Below are 20,888 nucleotides of genomic sequence, written 5' to 3' on the forward strand. Positions count from 1 at the left end.
CAGTTTCAGATTCCTATAGTGCCCGAAGAGGACACATTTTCAGAAGTACTGAGAAACAGAGGGAAGGATCTAGATACTTCAAATTCAGTGGATTCAATGGCAGATAAGACTACAGACCCAAATGAGGCACCTGATAAGAAGGTAGAGAGACAATTCAATGCCATGATGGACATGATGTCTCTACTGCTGGCCAAGCTCAACCAGAACGTTGTTGGGGTCCCCAATCAGCCCAACAATGGACCGAAAGCCAGCACTTCTAGCGCTCTTGTAGGCAATGGAAATGGGAGTAACAACGGGAGCAACAATGGAGGTTCAGCCCCAAGGCCTTTACAACATGTATTTCTGCCAAGAGAAGTACAACAAGCTGAAACAGAGATAACCACAGATGATGAAATAAGGAACAGCTACATGGAGTATTCTTCTCTTCCTAGTGAGATCCGAGATATCCTAACTCTGGATCAGTTTATGAATCAGAAAATGAAGAGAGGAAGGAGGAATGACTATAAGTCTGCTGCCCCAAGAGATTTTCAGCAAGCTCTTGGAAGAGTGACCTTAGCACACTTTGATGGAAGCGCTAAGGGTACAACTAGAGCATGGGTACAGAAGTTGGACAATTACTTGTCCTTGAGGCCTATGCCGGAGGAGGACTCCATCAAGTTTGCTACCTTGCACTTGGATGGAGTGGCCCACAAATGGTGGGACCATGGGTTGGTCACCCTTGGTCATAACTTAATCACCACCTTGCTGATTTCACCAACAAGCTGATTGAGAGATTCAGCACCAAGGATCCAGAGGTGAAGTTTAGAGAACTTGCACAACTCGGGCAGCAAGGTTCATTGGACACTTACGTGACTGAATTCCAAAACCTATCAGTCACGGTGAGTAGCATTTTAGAGAAGCGGTTGGTTGTCCTTTTCACTAAAGGACTCGAAGAACCTTTGAGAGGATGGGTCAAAGCTTTTGATCCGCCCACCCTGGCAAAAGCTATAAAAAAATCTAGAAGTATGGAGTTGGCTGCCCCAAAGAGTAAAATTCAGTCCAAGCCTTTCCCTTTCAGAAAGGACAAGAAGAAATTCACACACACTCTCTTCTCTAGCTCAAAGATGAAAAAATCGTCTGAATCGCAATTTATCGGGAGTCAAAAGTTGAAACGATTTAATCTACAAAACAATCGCCTCTGATTTATGGGTAAAAATCGTGATGAAGTTGCGAGAAAAATGGCAAAAAATCGTGGTTTTTAATGAAACCCTAAACACGTCGGAGAAAATGCACTCAGTACACACCTGACGGGATTTGTGGCTTCGACTCTTCTGCAACATCTATTTCAAATTGACGAGATTGGCTTCAACGGGCGGGATTGGCCTCAATGGGATTTGCAACATCTATTTCAACGGGGTTTGATTCTACATGTAACTACAATAGTCAAAGTTGTTGCAGATAGAATAATAGTTTTTCGTTTTTTGTTCAATGTTATATATTGTGTGCTCAATGCACTTAATAATGTAATTAACACTAAAACTATTAAAACAATATGAAATATCGAAATTATCCCATAAAATTGAATATGATGGCTAGGAATAAAGAAAAGTAATTGGAAATGAAAGGGGGTGAGAAATAATTCATGTTTTGATATTTTCAAATGTTCGATAATTTTCCCGATTTTTTGCCGATTCCCGATTTTTTTTGAATTTTCGGCCAAAAGATTTATTGCCGATTAAGATATTTACATCTTTGCTCTAGCTCGTTATCCTGATGATGAATCATAGAGTATGATTCGAAACATTGATAAGAAAAAGGTACACACAATCAAATCCAAAAGCTCTATACCCCATAACAATTATGGACTGTGGAAACTTAATGTCTACAATAATATTGAAATTCTAAATTATCGATTGGCATTTAATATTTACCTTCATCACTACCATTTTGGCATTTGGCATTGATCAATGATGACATATCATACTATCAAATGTACTTAGTTTTACATTCTGTATATTTCTTTAAAAAAAAAAAAAAATTTGTATATATATATGAATACGTATATATGTATATTTATATGTACATGTATGTGTGTGTGTGTGTGTTTATAAAATTGCCATACTGGCATACCCGTACCCATACCAGCAACTTAGGTTGAAAAGATTGTATTTAAAAACCAAACATGCTGTCAAAGGTCCTATATCTGAAATTTCATGTCTTCTTAATTCTGCCTATCCTTAAATTTGATTTTTATGGATTTACTGTCATCAGTATTGTTTGTTAGTACCAAACATATTCGTAAAGTTCATATGTCTGACAATTGGTGTCTTCTAGATTCCTCCTATCCTTAAATTTGATTGTTATAATTTGTTTTATATTTCAGATCCATTATATCTATTCAACATCTTATTCCTAAATCTGATTAATTATGTTTTCTAAATTCTTCCTAGCCTTAAAGTTGACTGCTATAATATTGTTTTAAAATTTCACTCATTATATGTATTCAATATCTTATTGCCATTACTATTTATATTAAACAACTCTTCTCCCCAAGTATCTTATAAATCTGCTAGTGGGACATACCTCTGTGTCTGTAGTAAATCCATAAATCCCGCATTGTTATGTATGTAGTAAATCTACCCATAGAATATTATTCTCATCTATAGTTCTGTAGTTATCCCATTCTTCCCTAGGTCTATAATTTAGACCTAGTATATTATTCTTTTTCTCCTGCAGATCTTTGTTACCGTAGGAAATCTGGTTCTTTTCACCCCTGGATCAATACTAAATCTGCCAATGGTGATGCAGGTTTCTTCATCCACTGGGATGAAACAAATAAACTTGTGGGATGTTAATCTCTTTTCCCCTTCTAGTGAGATGTGAATCTGCTAGTGGGAAATTATTCTCTTCTCCCTTGGTTCTATGATAGATTGGACAGTGAGATATTGTTTTCTTACTCCTTGGGTCTATACAAGATGCCACTGGGATGTTATCATTTCTCCCTTAGTCTCTAATATATTAAGCAACGTCTCCTTTATTGGAATCATAGAAACATATTCTATCAATAGTCTGAAAAATAAACAATCTGACTATATTTTCTTGCTGTCAGTTGCATTAGGGTGACAGGAGCTTCATTCTCCTCTTCAACTCAAAAATTCAAGTCCTCACAATGTACATACTGTAAGACAAAAGGATCTAAATTGCTACGCATTTCTGTTTTCTTTCATGGGCACACATGCCTATTATCAAACAGGCGTAAAGATTTGACTGCAAAGTAAAGTCAGATGATTTGCAGACAAGGTGGGGCAAATTTATTGTTGCAAGAAGGAAATCACAAATTCTGTTCCTCCCTCATATTTTAAATTTGTTAACAGAAAGGTTGCCGATTTACTGTTGCATTTCGAATTCACGAGGCTATTTATGGGCATAATTTTTGGCAAATCTAAATTGCAAATAATGTAATTAACAATTCCAAGTAAATGTCCAATCAAACCAGTGTTAAAACTAGAATAAAAAAAATCTGTTCAACAAGTCTACCCTAGCTATTTCTAGCTATTTATAAAACTGAAATTCAACAAAATTAATTACTATAACAGCAGATCTAGAACTCAAAGCTTGTATAACCTGAGAGAAGGTAGAGAGGATGCCACTTGAGCTACTATGAATAAGTGTACGAACCCTTTCAACTGCTGGAAGTTTAGCTGCCATTTTCTGTCAGATAAAATTGTGTAAGATAACTGTCTCTGTATAATATCTTTGTGAAAACCAACAGTTTTTGATGCAGGTTATTATTTAAATACAAGACATTGTAAATAATGCTAAAAGAATAATAATAATTCCATAAAAACAAGTCCAAGATCTATCTGTATTGTGTATTGATCATATATCTTTCCCTGTTAATGCAATGCTTCTGTTGTTCTTGTTTTCCACAAAATAGTTAACGCTTTTTTAGTATGCAGGCGTATTTAGTTCTGCGATATGCATGTGGGACAATAAGAGTATTACCTGATGACCTTCGACTTGCTGCCAAAAATTTGTCTGTTCATCCATGTTATCTGAAGCCAAACTCTGCCAGAAACGCTTTTAGCATAGTCAGACATAAGTTGCAACATAAAGTTTCGAGAACTTGTTAATTTGTCCAGTCAAATTGCATTTTCAACCATTGCTATAAATAATATATGCCTATTGAATATTTACACTAATTCAAATTAAAAAGCTTAAACATAGGAAAGCGCTTGCTATAGACTTCAGGCAAAGAAATGAAGCATGAAATGCCAGAAAGGAAAGTAGCTAACGAGTGTAATAGTAGAATATTTTAAATATATATCAGCAAAATTTTAGATGAAGAAAAAAGATAAATGATAGAAGATAGACGAATATAATATCCCAGATCATACAAAACATCTTAAAAGGTTTAAACTATGTTACCAAGTTCATCAGGAAGCCTATACAAACCCCCTAATTATCACTTTTGTACTAATTATGATATAAAAACAACAATATACAACACCCTACACTCCACATTAGAATGGATTGCTTTAGAGGCAAAATAGTACTATCACAGAGATGGCCTGATGTATGATGGAGAATTAGAGTGTTCCCAAGAAGTTTTCGGCTGAGGTGGTATATACTATAGTTTATGGACTAAACAAATCTCCAACATAGATAGTGCAGGAAAAGACCCCAAAGGAAGCATGCCCCGGGAGGAAACCCAAAGTTAAGCCATCTTAAGGTCTTTGGTTTTATTGGATATACTTGGATTTCAAATACAAAGAGAACCAAGTTAGATCCTAAGACTAAGAAATTAATGCTTTTTATGGTACAGTGAAAATCATAAGGCCTACAGGTTGATTAATGTTGACAACTGGCCACTTGACTCTCAACAAAAATGTTGTGATTGAGAAGGAATCTGTTGTGCTCGTTGCACACCCCATCCTGTCATGGATAGGGACCCCTGTAGTTGCAAGTCTACTCGATGGAGAGAGGCTCCTCCTGTAGTCATGCCTTCAAAATCGCTTGTTAGAGCAAAGTGATTTCCCAAGCCCTTCCAATGCCCAAGTCGCCAAAGCCATCGGTGAATCGTAGCAAGTGGCTCAGTCATTTTATGGAGTTTACAAAAAAAAAACAAGTTTCTTAAGTTCAGCATTTTTTGTTTAAAATTGTGAAACCCTAAGTTCAACACTGCAAAGCATTTTCAAATACCTTCAAATTGCCAAATACTCCCCTAGAAAATGTCGAGCCATGGCAAAGGCAATGAAATTACCGGGCTATTGTGGTTCGAACTTTATTTAAGAAAATTGCACATTCTTGCAAAAGGCCCGAATTTGTCATATTCGAAGGGACAAAGGCAAGCACTCGATGCTTTCATCACTTTTGTGAGAAATTCAATGTTCGCAGTTGGACTTAGAGGGCCGAGTTTGTGAAGCAAAAAGGGAGCCAGGTGAAAATTGCTCATTTCTAATGAAAAGGCCAAATTTGGCTAAGTCACACTTTCCCCTCTAAATGGCCGAATCTTTTCCAAGTTGAGAGGTGCGTTTTGAAAAGCAAAATTCAGTGGTCTTATTAAGTTTGCAAGCAAAGAGGAGTCTTCACAAAGTTCGCACATTCTCACCAAAATAGCCGAGTATCACTAACGCGATTTTGGCGTTTGAAAAACAAAGTTCGACACTTTCGTTTAATTTTTGCAACCTAAAAATTCACTCATCCCAAGTAAAAAGGTCGAGTTTCATATCGTAAAAGGGCACTAAAAAGGGTTCGAGGGCTTTGTTCATAAGTAGCACAATTCACTCCAAAAAGCTGAATTAACTTGCAAGAGGACGTATAAAGCCAAAACTAGGCATTTTACCAAGTTTTACAAGAAATACAAAAAATCGCACATTTCCTTCATCAAGCCCAAATTTGACATATGACTTGGGCAATTTAAACATTTCTCATATTTTCTTTCCAAATGCCGAATTTACTTAGCCCAAAAGGCCAAGTTCCTCTAGGTCTTGCGATTTTACTTTCAGAGCCGAGTTTTTTTCAACAAAGGGGATTCAAAAGTTGCTAAGTGTCTTTCGACACTTTTAGTTAAATTTATTTAATTTTTCAAAATGATTAATTCAAGGTGGAAATTGATTGTTTACAGATCAATGACATCCAGGAGACAGGATTGTGATCAAGGCCGGAAAGCAAAGATGCAGGAGCGCAAGATCAAAACGACAAAGCACGAAGAAACGCACCACCACCAGACAATGAGTTAAAGTCCACCAACGAAATTAAAGATAGAAGAACACATGGAATGCTACAAACGTATGCATTCTCAAAAATGCACAATTGGAATTAATTCCAGAAAATCAGTTGCAAAACTGAATTATATAATGTACATGACTACCTGTGGGCCCTGTCAAATGAATTTAAAGTGAAGGGGGTACACAAGTCAATTATTTCCAACTACCGGATTGACCTGAATTGATGCCAAACAGTTGTAGGTAGTTGAGAAAGTGGTTGGGAGGACGAGTAACTAGGCATGGGTTAAAGCTACCAAGTTCTAGAAGACAGATCAGGGCCCTTGGATGCAGTCAATCCTGCCTTTTGATTCGAATTGTAAAATCTTTAAAAGGCAGGATGCTCTCATTGTTAAGGGTTAGATTTTTAGACTCTTCGAGGTTAGATTGTAGGGAGTAGACATATAGTTAGTTAGATATATGTATATATACATATATGTACATGTATATATACATATACATATATATACATATATGTGTATATATATGTGTGTGTGTATATATATATGTATGTATGTATGTATGTATGTATGTATGTATGTACACATATGTATATGAGTATATATGTATGTGTGTATATAATATATATACATATATATACAAAAAAATAAAAATTTAAAGAAATATATAGAATTATATAACTAAATACATTTGATAGTATGATACTTCATCATTGATCAATGCCAAAATGGTAGTGATATATATATCACCTAGAGATCCCGGACTCGGTGAGTTTTGACCCAAGTGACCTTGGGCGAATCTCGGGGACCCGAACTCGGACTTGTCCGAGTCTAAGGACTCACTAACCCGGCCCGAACACGGTAAGCCCTGATGCTCGGACTCAGCCGACGTGAAAGCAGAAATAAAACATAAAAAAACCTTTGAAATAATTGTTTTAAGTTGTTTTTTTTAAATTATATTGCCTCCTTGACCCTAAAAGTGAACTCATTTGATTGTATTGGAAAAATAGGATAAGAGTGAGTTGTGAGGAAAAACAAGAGTGCATAGTAGGGCAACCAGCAAGGAGGAAGAGCAAAATTTCGTCAACAGATCACATTGGAGCAGCGTAATACTTACATTTGGCGCATCAAGAGCTTGTTAGAAAGGATTGGAACGAGGTTGCATTTCATTTCAGCCTTGTTCTAAGAGATAAGATTGAATTTTTTGGGGTTTTTTTGGTGTTTTCTAAGCAAACTTTACATTGGTTTTTTTTTAACAAAACATTTCTATTACATTGTTTTTCTTGTATTACTTTATAATTTAACAATGCACAAATGTTAATTTTTTTGTAATTGTGTCTTATTCCAGCAACCTTCAACTTTTGAAAACCATATTTTTCACAATGTCTAGTTCTACTCCTACTCTGAGAACAATCCCGGGTAGAAGAGATCCAACTTGGAAACATACTGAATATTTTCTCGAGCAAAAAAAAAGACAGGCAAAATGTAAATATTGCAAAACAATCTTTCATGGAGGCATAAATAGATTGAAATACCACATTACTCGCATGCGTTGCCATGATGCTAATCTTTGCACCGAAGCAACTCTTGAGGCTATTTGAGAGTGCCAAGTGCAACTAAAAACATTTGAAGCTCAAAAAGACATGAAGAGGCAAAGGGAGAAGTTGGCAAGCATTGATTGTGTTGGAGAGGCTTCTTCCATGCCTCCATATCGTCTTAGTGCGAGTGCTAGTGCTTGTGCCAGTGGTAGTGGGAGTGTTAGCATTGGTCCTAGAGTTCGTAAATCTAGGATGGATTCATATTTTGAGCCACACTACTCCTAGTGCCCAACTGTCGCTTGAGAGCATGGGTTTGAACAAGGAGGTACATGATGCAGCTCGACATGCAATTGGGAGATTTTGGTCCTATTGCACCATTCCATTCTTTGCAGACGAGGTAATTCTTTTTTATTTGATTGTTTTAAATTTTTAATATTTACAATTTGCTTTGTCTAGTGAATTTTTATTGGGCATACTTATTTAATTTATTTGTGACAAGTCTCCTTATTAGCAGAGCATGGTTGATGCTATCACTATTTGTGGGGCGGGGTTCAAAGCCCCTTCTGAATCTGATTTAAGTGGCCCAATTTTCACAAAATTGGTGGCTAATGTAAAAGCCACATTAGAGGACCAACATGAGATATGGAGCAAGAAAGGTTGCACCATCATGACCGATGGTTGGATCGATACGAGAAACAGGACACTCCTTAATTTTCTTTTTTCTTCTACAGGTGATTGAATAATTTGAATTGGATTTAGTCATTAGTATGTTTAATTTAAGATTTTATTAAATGATCATTGATTTTTCTTTATTTTCAAATTTCAGGTGTGTTGTGACGTATTCACACGTCGCCCCATTGCAAATGGGGATCCCTACTTTTTGCTTTCTTGGCTTAGTTTTCTTGGCTTAGTCTTTTGGGTTTGTGCTTTTAATCTTTGCATTGGGGAGTTGCCAAAGAGCCTATTTGAATAGGATGCTCTCGTTAAGTTGAGATGACCAATGGGTGGCCCAGGTCAGGGTATCTTTGAAAACCTTCTTTAGGTCTAGCCTTGGTCTTTCAAAGCACTGATCTGGTAATAATATCTTCAGGAGAGAGGGATTGAAAGGTGACGAACAATGCAAATTGAAGTAAGATGAGCCTAAAGGAACAAATTGGCTCTTGACCCTTCCAAAGGGTCCAGAGCGAAATTCCTAGGAGGTCTTGTGCCTTGCCTAAGCCCTTGAGCGAAACTTATTCTTAAGCATTTTTAAGGCAAATGATTTGATCTTGATAAGGTAAGGGTGCGAGATGAAGTTCTATGAAGGAAGAATTGAGCAAAATGCCAAATTCGCTCCTGACCCTTCCAAAGGGTCCAGAGCGAAATTCCTTGGGAGAGAGGGTTTAGCTAATGAAATTGTGTTGAAGGTCTTCTTAAAGGTGATTCTAGTGTTCAAACAATCCTAAAACTATGAATTTGAGAGTGCTTTCATTTGAAAAGTGAGAAAACTTGAGACAACTCCTAATTCGCTCATGTACCTTCAAAAGGGTCCAGAGCGAAATTGATTGCCTTCTTGTTGATGGTTTGAAGTGAGAAACACCATGTTAGGATGGATATATCATATGTGCTTGACACCATCTTTTGTTTGTTTTGCAGATCTACAAGACCAAGTAGGAAGGAGATCAGACAAGAACAAGGATGACCTCTTCAAACCTCATCATCATCAAGGACACCTTAAGTGCAGAGAAGAAGACTAAAAGTGTTAAAGACTTCAAGTATTCAAGGAATTGCAAGCAATGGAGCTAACCATCCTCAAGGACCTCATTCTATCACATGGAGAAATCACAGGATGGCAAAGAAGAAAGATCTTACAAGCACTTCAAAGAGAGATGAGCTACCAGAGAAGGAATGACTTGACCGTGAAGAGACTTCATCAAACACAAGAGAGTCAAGGAAAGGTTCGTCAAGTACATCAAAGACAAAGGAGGATCAACCAAGGTCATCACAGAGCAAGTACCAAACAAGGTGGCATCCCAGTCACTACTCCTCCAATGAGAAAGGTCCACATCAACATGTCCAGATTTAGTGAACCACGCTTATACGAGAAGACACAAACTCCGATGTACCTACCCCTGGCATCTATTGGTTCACAAATATTAAATGTAATTATTTCATTGGCTAAAGGAGTTTGTTGTAGCAAACCCTAATTAGGGTTTCTATCTTGTAATCCTGGCCATTGATTGTAAATCAATCTGAGCCATTGAAATGTAAAGAGCTCTCTATATAAAGCTCTAGCTCTTCATTTGTAAAGGTTAATAGTTAATAGCAATAGTTAATAGTTAGAGAATAGCTAATAGTCAAGAGTTAGTAGCTAGAATAGTAGAATAGTAATCGGAATAGAGTAGGAAGAGAAGGCAAGAAATTGTTGCCTTAATTGTAAAAGACTCCATTTTTATTGAAGATATGGTGAAATATGTCGTTTCTTTGCAATGTGCATGGTTTCTTGTTGAATCTTCATATTCGACGATAAATGATTAGATTGAATGGAGAAAATTGTTGAATGCACTCGTGTGGAATCTAGCCTCTTGCTAATTGTAAGTGTGCCATGTGTGGTCAATTGGCATTGAATGAGCTTAATCTCGAATTGTTATGCGTCTATTGTTCATGCATTAACTTGAATGGTGATCAGTGTCTAATGGTGTAACGATTTGAACATATTCGAAGCGTCCCTTAGGAGATTGCACTGAATTGGTGTCAAATTGTTCTTGTTGATGGTGAAACCTAGCCCAGTAGGATTCCACCTAGTCGTTCATCCATCTTCTTACATTCTAGGTCTTAGATTAGATTTTCTGAACCCTTTACCTTTTGCTATTTCTTTATTATCCTGGTGAAGAGATAGGACTTGAGTTCTAGCAAATCAAGCATTCAAGCATACAAACGTAAGTCCCCTTGTGATTCCATCATAATCACATCACACCAACAAAGCTTATCCACACGTAGAGACCCTACATACAAGAACCTTGGAGTTATTTCGATTGATCCTTAGGCAAATCTTCAGCATTCGAATAACTTTGTTCAAGAGAGGATAAGATACTTATGGTATTTATTCGGTGTTCGCATGTGCGTAAAAAACACATCAACAAGGTGGCACCATGTTCCTAAAATTCATTGATGCTTCTACACATTCAAAAAATGCCACTTTCCTATGTGAGGCTATAGAGGTCATATATGAGGTGGGTAAGGAGAATGTAGTGCAAGTGGTGACCGATAATGTAGCAAATTATGTTGTTGCGGGTAAACTTCTAATGGAGAGGCACCCATCTATATTTTTATCTCCATGTACCGCCTATTGCCTTGACCTCATGTTAGAGGATATTGGTAACTTCCATGGATCCGGACACGAGATAGAGGCCTTTCCTAATGCAGAAGGGGAGGTCTCTCGTCAGCTTTGCAAAGACAATCGGACAAAAATGCAACCAAGTAAATATATATTTTAAGAGCATAATTTTAATTATATATTATTCAATTTATTATTAAATGAGTGTCATGTCTCCTCCTTGATCCTTATATATATATATCAATTATTATTATTATTAATTAATATAATAATTATCACCGAACGACTATTTGAAATTTAGTTATTTATTAAATATTAATATTTGTTACTAATAATATTCTTGAAATATTCAAATCAAAATAATTAATATTATATTATAAACTATAAACATAATTTACATATTATATCAATAAGACTAAAGGACGAAGACCTCATAGAGGAAATCATCTTACTCATATAGAGAATTATAATGTTTGTTATGGGAACTATCATGAGAGAAGTATATTGAACTACATAGTCTTTGGCTACAGAAAAAATATTTATTTGGAAGACTCTAAAAAAGAATTAACGTGGGACATCGATATTCTTAGACCAATTACAAGTCAGATGATTATCATTGGAAAATATGCTTAATGAGTATTGTTAATAGCAAATAAAACATTGAAGAGTATCGACGATATAGTTTGTATGACAATTTTGTTGTGGGGATTCTAAGGTGCGCCAATATATAGTGATTATTGGCTATCGTGGTGACTAATAATGGGGGACTCAGCAAACAACTAAACTACCATTCATCATTGTATCAAACTAACCCAGCAAATACCATTATCGCCGCCAAAAGGACAGCATAATAGGCTGCTAACTAATCATCGATTAGTTATCCAAGGAGATGCGGTGAAGAGTTTTATATTCCGGATGCAATGAAGAGTTGCCATCCTTCTATTCTTCCCATATGATATTAAAGGGGCATCGTCTGCAATGGCATTGGATGGTAATTTTAAGAAGGAATTCGCTCCAGGTAAGTGCCTAATGCCTCAAAAGGTTCATGATAATTATTGTATAAATTGGTATTAATAATACTACAGCCTCATCACAAATTACGTATTAATTATTTGTTACTGTGTCAGTGAATAATCTGCATTATAATATTCAGCATTACTTCAATACATCAGCACATATGTAAATTAACCATGATATGAACCACAATCCAAAACTGACAGTCTCATATTAGAGCAATCTTATGACATTGCTATAATAATAACAAATAATCCACAAGTAAGACGTAAGGTATAAACTGGTTAATTACTAATAGAGTGAATATAAAATCTGAATTAAACCATTGGAAATGTTCTATATTAATTAACAGTAAAGTAAGTTATACACTATAACACATAAGGCAGTCATACTTGGTCACATTCACAGTGGCAGACCAGATCTGATGCATGTCAGATCTGTTTGCTGTTGCAGCTACTAGATAGCTAATAATTAGAGATTTAGCAATTGGCAGTGCTAATAATTTATATTGTAGAGAATATAATTTGATTTTTTTATTAATTTATGTATATATATATATATGGGTTGATCAGCTCAATAACGATATTAAATGGTATAATCAGAAACAACTTAATAATAATATAATAATAGAAAATAATATAATATAATGATTATAATTATTATAATACTTTATAAGAACTCCTTTGTACTAAAATGTATATTATAATATTATCTAAAAATAAATACAAATAGTAATTTGAATGAACAAGTAAATATAAGATTATAAACCAAATTGAATTATTAATTCAATATTAGAAAGAAGATTATGTTTCTCTGTTATGACTATCGGTATCTAAGAAGTTGGAAAATGTGATATTTAAGATAGTTTGTCTCCTAATCTATTTAGCTTAAGTCATAGAAAATGCGATATTTAAGATAGTTTGTCTCCTAATCTATTTAGTTTAAGTCATAAGTATGTTGAGATGGATTAAATTATGGGGAAAACAAGGCTAGACCTAGTAGGGGACATTACAAGTGGTATTAGAGCAATAATTTCCTGCCATCCTGTAGGAGTCGGTTAATGCATATAAGAGGAAGAAAATAATGGAGAAAAAGGAATACATAGGAGTCCAAAGGAAAGGTAAACAACCACCAGTATTATTTCTAGTATATGCTCTAACCTGCACTTATATGGAAACCACATTTCAAAAACATATTTGATGTTGATAACCAATAACATATATATAAACTTATTAGTATGCACTTAATATTATCCCGGAGAAGTAAAAGGGATCTGTAGTGGGGACACGCTGCCCACCCAAGTGATTCAACTACTGAATGTTAATGAAGCAGTAGGCCAAGAGGGCACGTGACTGCTCCTGGGCTTGGGTTTGGCAGAATTCAGCCACCACTCCCATCCACTGACTCCCTGGCATAAGGAAACTGTAATTATGGGACAAAATATGAGCTAGGGGGCAAGACCCATGCCATAGGGGGCTAGAAGGGCATGTGACTGCTTTTGGTTCAATATGAGACGGTTGGGCAAACCTAGTACTATGAAATAGAGTATGAGCTAGGGGACAATACCCACGCCATAGAGGGCCAGAAGGGCATGTGACTGCTTTTGGTTCAATATGGGATGGTTGGGCAAACCTAGTACTATGGAATAAAGTATGAGCTAGGGGACAAGACCCACGCCATAGGGGACCAGAAGGGCATGTGACTGCTTTTGGTTCAATATGGGACGGTTGGGCAAACCTAGTACTATGGAATAAGTATGAGCTCGAGGACAAGACCCACGCCATAGGGGGCCAGAAGGGCATGTGATTGCTCTTGGTTCAATATGGGACGGTTGGGCAAACCTAGTACTATGGAATAAAGTATGAGCTAGGGGACAAGACCCACACCATAGGGGAGCAGAAGGGCGTGTGACTGCTTTTGGTTCAATATGGGATGGTTGGGCAAAGCTAGTACTAAGGAAACAGGGTATGAGCTAGGGGATAAGACCCACGCCATAGGGGGCCAGAACGGCATGTGACCGCTTTTGGGCTCAATATGGGACAGTTAGGCAAACCTGATTGTATTCTGGTTTCAAATTCTTATGATAGAATGAATTACCTTTATGATCTTGTAAACAATAATTGTTGCCAATGTAAATGATTTATGATTATGTGTTTACTATGTATCTTCAACCTGATTGCACCATGTTATATATGTATGTTTTGTATTAATGTTTGTGGGATTGTTTAATGTTGTCATGTTTTCGACATAATCACATCATACACCTTCCTAATGTATGCTTCATATATTCTTTGTATATATACTACTTGTATTCATGTGATTGCTTCATATCTAATATGTTCTCAGCAAGAATGCCTTGTGTCTTTATGTGTTATTTCATGATTGACGTGTCTTCAGCATGTCCACTTCATGAGGGCCTTTCTTATATATACTTTGTACTCTACATATATTTGTGCATTATTATTTGTCTTTTGTGCATGCTTGTGTCCCTGTATATTGGTATATTACTTTGTATTTTACAAGAATGTTGCATCTATGCTCCATGCCTTATGTATATTACTCCATGTTTACATGTGTGCTATTTCATACTTCCTATATATATACTTATGGTTTTGTGTTACATGACTTCTATGTCTTGCTTCATGCTTTAAGGGTATTCATGTACCTGATGTATGTTCTCTTAACTATATATACATTTCATAATTTGTTGATATTTATGTGTTGATTGTGTCTTCAATATGTTTGCTCCATTGTATGTGTACATGTATACTTGTATTGTAAAATTATGTGATTGCTCCATGTTTGTCACGTTTTCAGTATGATCGGGTCATACACACCGTCCTAGAGTATATTTTATGTCTTGAATATGCTTCGCATCATGATTGATATCCTTGCAATGTGTTATGTGCATGCATGTGCCTTCTTCAAATGTTTGGTATCTTAAACATAGCTGCTTCGGGCCTGATTTGTTTTCAGAATGCTTACCCCGTGTGCGTACTCTAAGTGTATCTATCATGTATGCTTTACATGTGATTGCGTCCTATCTAGCATATGCTATTCTACATAAGCACTTCTCTCATAACCACATACACTCCATATATATGCTTTGTGACTTAAGAAAATTTATGTGCATGCTTCATACTTCATGTGCTTCATAACTTATGCACTAGATGATTCATGTGTTACATGTATTTCACTTGTATGTTACATGCCCTTATTGTATTCACTCTACTTCACACCTTGTGTATATTCGTGTGTATACTCCCTCTTTAAAGTAGACGCTTTGCCTTATATGTCTTGGATTTACACCTTATGTGTATTTGTATGTATGACTCGTGTCTTATGTATTCATTTGTATTCTTGATGTATTGGGTTTGTACATAGAGTGTTACTCTGTTTGCACCTCCATATGACGTGTATACTTCATATCTTACTTGTATGTCTGAATATGGCTATAGGAATTACCTTTGTCTATGCTTCAAGACTTCCATGAATACTTCAAACTTTGTATGTGTTTAAATGACTTCGTGTGTATTACTTCATGCCATCCATGTCTTATATATATATATATATATATATATTTATATATATGTATACCTTGTGTTTAAGGAGATGACTCGGTTTGAGAAAATTGTCAATTGCTTGAGGACAAGCGATTTCGGGAAGGGAGGACTGTCATGTCTCCTCCTTGATCCTCATATATATATCAATTGTTATTATTATTAATTAATATAATAATTATCGCTGAGCGACTATTTGAAATTTAGTTATTTATTAAATATGAATATTTAATTAATATTTATTACTAATAATATTCTTGAAATATTCAAATCAAAATAATTCATATTATATTATAAATATAATTTATATATGATAAACTATAAACATAATTTACATATTATATCAATAAGACTAAAGGATGAAGACCTCATAGAGGAAATCGTCTTACTCATATAGAGAATTATAATGTTTGTTACGGGAACTATCGTGAGAGAAGTATATTGAACTAGATAGTCTTTGGCTACAGAAAAATATTTATTTGGAAGACTCTGAAAAAGAATTAACATGGAACATTCTTAGACCAATTACAAGTCAGATGATTATCATTGGCAAATATGCTTAATGAGTATTGTTAATAGCAAATAAAACATTGAAGGGTATCGACGATATAGTTTGTATGACAATTTTGTTGTGGGGATTCTAAGGTGCGCCAATATATAGTGATTATTGGGTATAGTGGTGACTAAGTAATGGGGGACTCAGCAAACAACTAAACTACCATTCATCATTGTATCAAACTAACCCAGCAAATACCATTATCGCCGCCAAAAGGACAGCATAATAGGCTGCTAACTAATCATCGATTAGTTATCCAAGGAGATGCGGTGAAGAGTTTTATATTTTGGATGCAATGAAGAGTTGCCATCCTTCTATTCTTCCCATATGATATTAAAGGGGCATCGTCTGCAGTGGCATTGGATGGTAATTTCAAGAAGGAATTCGCTCTAGGTAAGTGCCTAATGCCTCAAAAGGTTCATGATAATTATTGTATAAATTGGTATTAATAATACTACAGCCTCATCACAAATTGCGTATTAATTATGTGATACTGTGTCAGTGAATAATCTGCATTATAATATTCAGCATTACTTCAATACATCAGCACATATGTAAATTAACTATAATATTAACCACAATCCAAAACCAACAATGTCATATTAGAGCAATATTATGGCATTGCTATAATAATAACAAATAATCCACAAGTAAGACGTAAGGTATAAACTGGTTAATTACTAATAGAGTGAATATAAAATCTGAATTAAACCATTGGAAATGTTCTATATTAATTAACAGTAAAGTAAGTTATACACTATAATACATAAGGCAATCATACTTGGTCACATTCACAGTGGCAGACCAGATCTGATGCATGTCAGATCTCAGATTTGTTGTTGCAGCTACTAGATAGCTAATAATTAGAGATTTAGCAATTGGCAGTGCTAATAATTTATATTGTAGAGAATATTATTTGATTTTATTTATTAATATATGTATATATGTATATATGTATATATATATATATATGGGTTGATCAGCCCAATAACGATATTAAATGGTATAATCAGAAACAACTTAATAATAATATAATAATAGAAAATAATATAATATAATGATTATAATTATTATAATACTTTATAAGAACTGCTTTGTACTAAAATGTATATTATAATATTATCTGAAAATAAATACAAATAGTAATTTGAATGAACAAGTAAATATAAGATTATAAACCAAATTGAATTATTAATTCAATATTAGAAAGAAGATTATGTTTCTCTGTTATGACTGTCGGTATCTAAGAAGTTGGAAAATGTGATATTTAAGATAGTTTGTCTCCTAATCTATTTAGTTTAAGTCATAAGTATGTTGGGATGGATTAAATTATGGGGAAAACAAGGCTAGACCTAGTAGGGGACATTACAATGAGACTGATTTTTTTTATTTTTCTCATCTCAGATAGATGGTGGCAGATGTTTGGTCCTAAAACACCAAATCTTCAGCAGATAGCCATTTGTATTTTGAGCCAACCATGCAGTGCTTCTGGTTGTCAGTGCAATTCAAGTATGTTTGAGCACATACACTCCAAGAGGCGCAATAGAGGTGCAATAGACTGACTGTGTAGAGGTTGAATGATCTAGTCTTTGTTCATTACAACCTTTGCCTTAGACAGAGACAGGTTTTGGACCATGCCACCACCCCGATCACACTAGAGGAGGTCGATCTAGAATCTAAGTGGATCATTGAGGCTACAAATCCTGTCTTTAGTGACAAGGACCTTGATTGGATCAACTAGGTAGATAGAGAGGCTAATGCTACAGCCATGGCAGAGGAGGAGGTTAGAGGACGAGCAGAGCCTGACACAGACACAACTGATGTTTGTGAGGGAATGGAGTCACAGGCAAAGACTATGGTTGTTGAATCACCAGGACCTACCTTAGATGCCTTCATAGGAAGGATGCACGCTCCTCTAAGCTATAGACTTGTAGTTGTTTCGATATTTGTGTTGAACATTTGATGTCATGGATTTCATATTCCATGAGTTTTGTAATATGTTTTGATTTGACAATATTTATATATCTATGTTTGCTATTTCCTTTACAATTTGCATTTATACTAATGTGATTGATGTATACTTGCGTATATGATCAAATTAGCTTCTATTTGATGATGTTATTGTGTATTTAAGGTTTATTTAATAAAGGGTACATGAAACAAGTTTTAAATCCTTAAAAAATCTCTAAATTTCTTGGGTTTTTCACTTTGTCGAGTGCTATTGAGTCTTGGCCAAATTTTTTTGCCGAGTCCCAAGTCAAGTCACCCTTGCCAAGTCCGCACCGAGTCCGAGTCTCGTTTCTATGATATCACCTATCTTTCAAAATGCCAAATTGAGAAAAGAGAGAGTAAAGAGAGCAAAATGATCTTTGTATTGGGCAAAATGATGCTTTTAGGAGTGTTTCAGGGTTTTTGGATGCAAAAAAAAGGTTAAAAAATGACTTCTTTTTTTTCAGTTTCAGCACCCAATGCATTTGGGTACCCTAAGCACACCCAGGCATACCCCCTAGTGAACGTGTATCTGGTATGGGTGTAGGGCTGGTTCTAGGCATACTCGATATCTTAGATTTTTTGCAAACATTTAAATTCATTTTGGCTATGTTATGTCCCTTTTCAAATAAAATTAATTTGAATAAATTAATAGTCCATTCTTGTTCTCCTGAGCTAAGGAGAAATCAATAGAAAAATAATTTATTTAACATTTTAAAATGTTTCCAAGAATCATGGACATGATATATAATTGTAAACAATTAAATATTGAATATTAGTTCTATTGGCACTAGAAGAGGGCTTGGAATTTGGATGAATCTTTTTTTAACTGCCAGGAACTATTTTTAAATTATTTATGGCAGCTATGATAGAAATCTAGAACAGGGATTTATGACAGGTTACATGCAGCCAACAGTTGAAAGTGATGAGTCAGTTTGGCAAGCAAGTTGTGTGTGTTCAAATATATTTTTAAATTATCATTTTCTCTCCAAAAATGGGCATTGGATTTTGAGATATTTTAAATTATATGCTTGCAACTTACAGAGAATTATTATGCCATTTAAACTTTTCATATTTCATTGTTTGAGCACCTATGCTTGACAATTTCTTATATGGACAAAAATCTATTGATGTTGTGACTTGTGGACAAAACCCCATTGGCTACAGGAGTCAGAGGACAAAAACTCTTTGATTTAGGAGAGCAATTTCATCTAGAGATTGCAACAAAGCTTCATAAATAATGTATTTTACAGCTAGTTTCATTGTAAGTGTGTTTACTTGCAAGTTTGGAGTTGCAACTGAGCTTTCAGTGTGTGGTTGGTGTTTTAGACATGGTAGAGAGTGTTCTTGCTGTTATTTTGTTGTGTGTGGTCATTTTAGAGGCTGGAGTATTTTGTAGTTCTTTGGGTTTCACTTTGGCAGTGTAGCAATGGAGTTTGCAATGAAGTGTGTTCAGGAAGTTTCAGGAGTGTAGTTTGTGATTTCAATTTGCTGTTGTAGAAGTTTTATTTTCTATTTTTTTGCTATCCTTAATCATTTCTAGTGGTTGAGAACATTATTTTTTGCTATGGCAAAGCTTGGTCCGTTTTTAGTGATCTTCCGGCAGTGGGTGTTGTTGGCAGGGTGTGCAATAAGCATTGTTTGTGGATATCTGAGTTTGTTGTTGTAAGGATTGTCATAACATTCTATTTTGTCATAGAAATCAATCATTTTACATTAAATAAGTTGATGGAATTCTTGTCAAAAGTTGTACAAATTTGGTGTGGAATAATTGTTCTTATTGTGCTTTTTTGGGTGAAATATCACTAAATCTAAAAGGAAATTTCAAATTGTTTGGAGATGTTCATGGGAGTTTGAAATTTACATTTTGGTCTCAAAATTTGTCGTGCATTGATATATTTTATAATAGCAAAGTATTTACTTTGGGACATGTTGTGACCTTTTTCACACATCGCCCCATTGCATATGGGGACCCTCCCTTTTTCCTGCTTTCTAGGGTTTTTATTAGTGTCCCGAGTCTTCCGCTTCAGTTTTGCCAAGTGTGTCAATTTTGAACGGTTTGAGTCTTAAGAAGTGAAAGTCAGTTTGTGCAAGCCAAGTAATAACAGAGTCTAGACATTGTCAAAGTGCCTAGAAAAGACAAAGGACGAAGAATGCAATTGATTTGACCGAATTTGAACAACTTTCTATTTTTAGAAAGTTTGCTTTTTTGTTTTTTCCTATTTTTTAGGAAGTTTCGTTTTTGGCATTTTTAGCCCGATCCCCATTATGGCTATTTTTAGAAAGTTTTTCCTATTTTTTTAGGGATGTCTGCTTTTTGCTTTTTCGAAGTGGGGACCTAGGGTTTGCACTGGTTCCATTGACCTGCTTCGATCGCAATCAAAAAATTTCAAGTTTTGACCTAAAAAGCTAAGTTCCTACATTTTAGGGGTCATGATGCTTCAGATGGTTTGCCTAAGTATGGGTTTCAAAATTCAAGTTAATCTGGTTAAAATTGAAGAAATTGTGAAATTTTGAAGTTTTCCAAATATTTTCTAAGTCTAGCTAATCAATGATTGATGGTGAGTGTTATGGCACGAAGTTGAAAAGTCCGCCCTCATGAAAGGAAAGTGGCATGAGCATGAAAAGTCTGCCCATGATGGAGACTTTCAAAGTCTGCCTTCATGTGCTAAAGGTGCTCAAGAACTCAAAAGTCCGCCCAAGGTGATAA

The 20,888-nt window shown here is 35.3% G+C and overlaps 1 protein-coding gene across 2 annotated transcripts in view; it reads right to left on the reverse strand.

The window, feature by feature from the left end:
* Positions 1 to 20,888, reverse strand: part of LOC131061849 (glutamyl-tRNA reductase-binding protein, chloroplastic) — a 161,186-nt gene that overhangs the window by 98,563 nt on the left and 41,735 nt on the right. The window contains exons 2-3 of one of the 2 annotated variants that reach the window (XM_057995713.2): positions 3,985 to 4,047; positions 3,604 to 3,690 (exon numbers count right to left, since the gene is read on the reverse strand). In XM_057995713.2, the coding sequence (XP_057851696.2) occupies positions 3,604 to 3,690; positions 3,985 to 4,047 (150 nt within the window). Of the gene's footprint in view, positions 1 to 3,603; positions 3,691 to 3,984; positions 4,060 to 20,888 lie in introns of both variants that reach the window. The other variant, XM_057995712.2, reaches the window with a different exon arrangement.

The sequence above is a fragment of the Cryptomeria japonica genome, chromosome 4 (genome assembly GCF_030272615.1).
Source record: "Cryptomeria japonica chromosome 4, Sugi_1.0, whole genome shotgun sequence".
In the NCBI taxonomy this organism is placed as follows: Eukaryota; Viridiplantae; Streptophyta; class Pinopsida; order Cupressales; family Cupressaceae; genus Cryptomeria; species Cryptomeria japonica.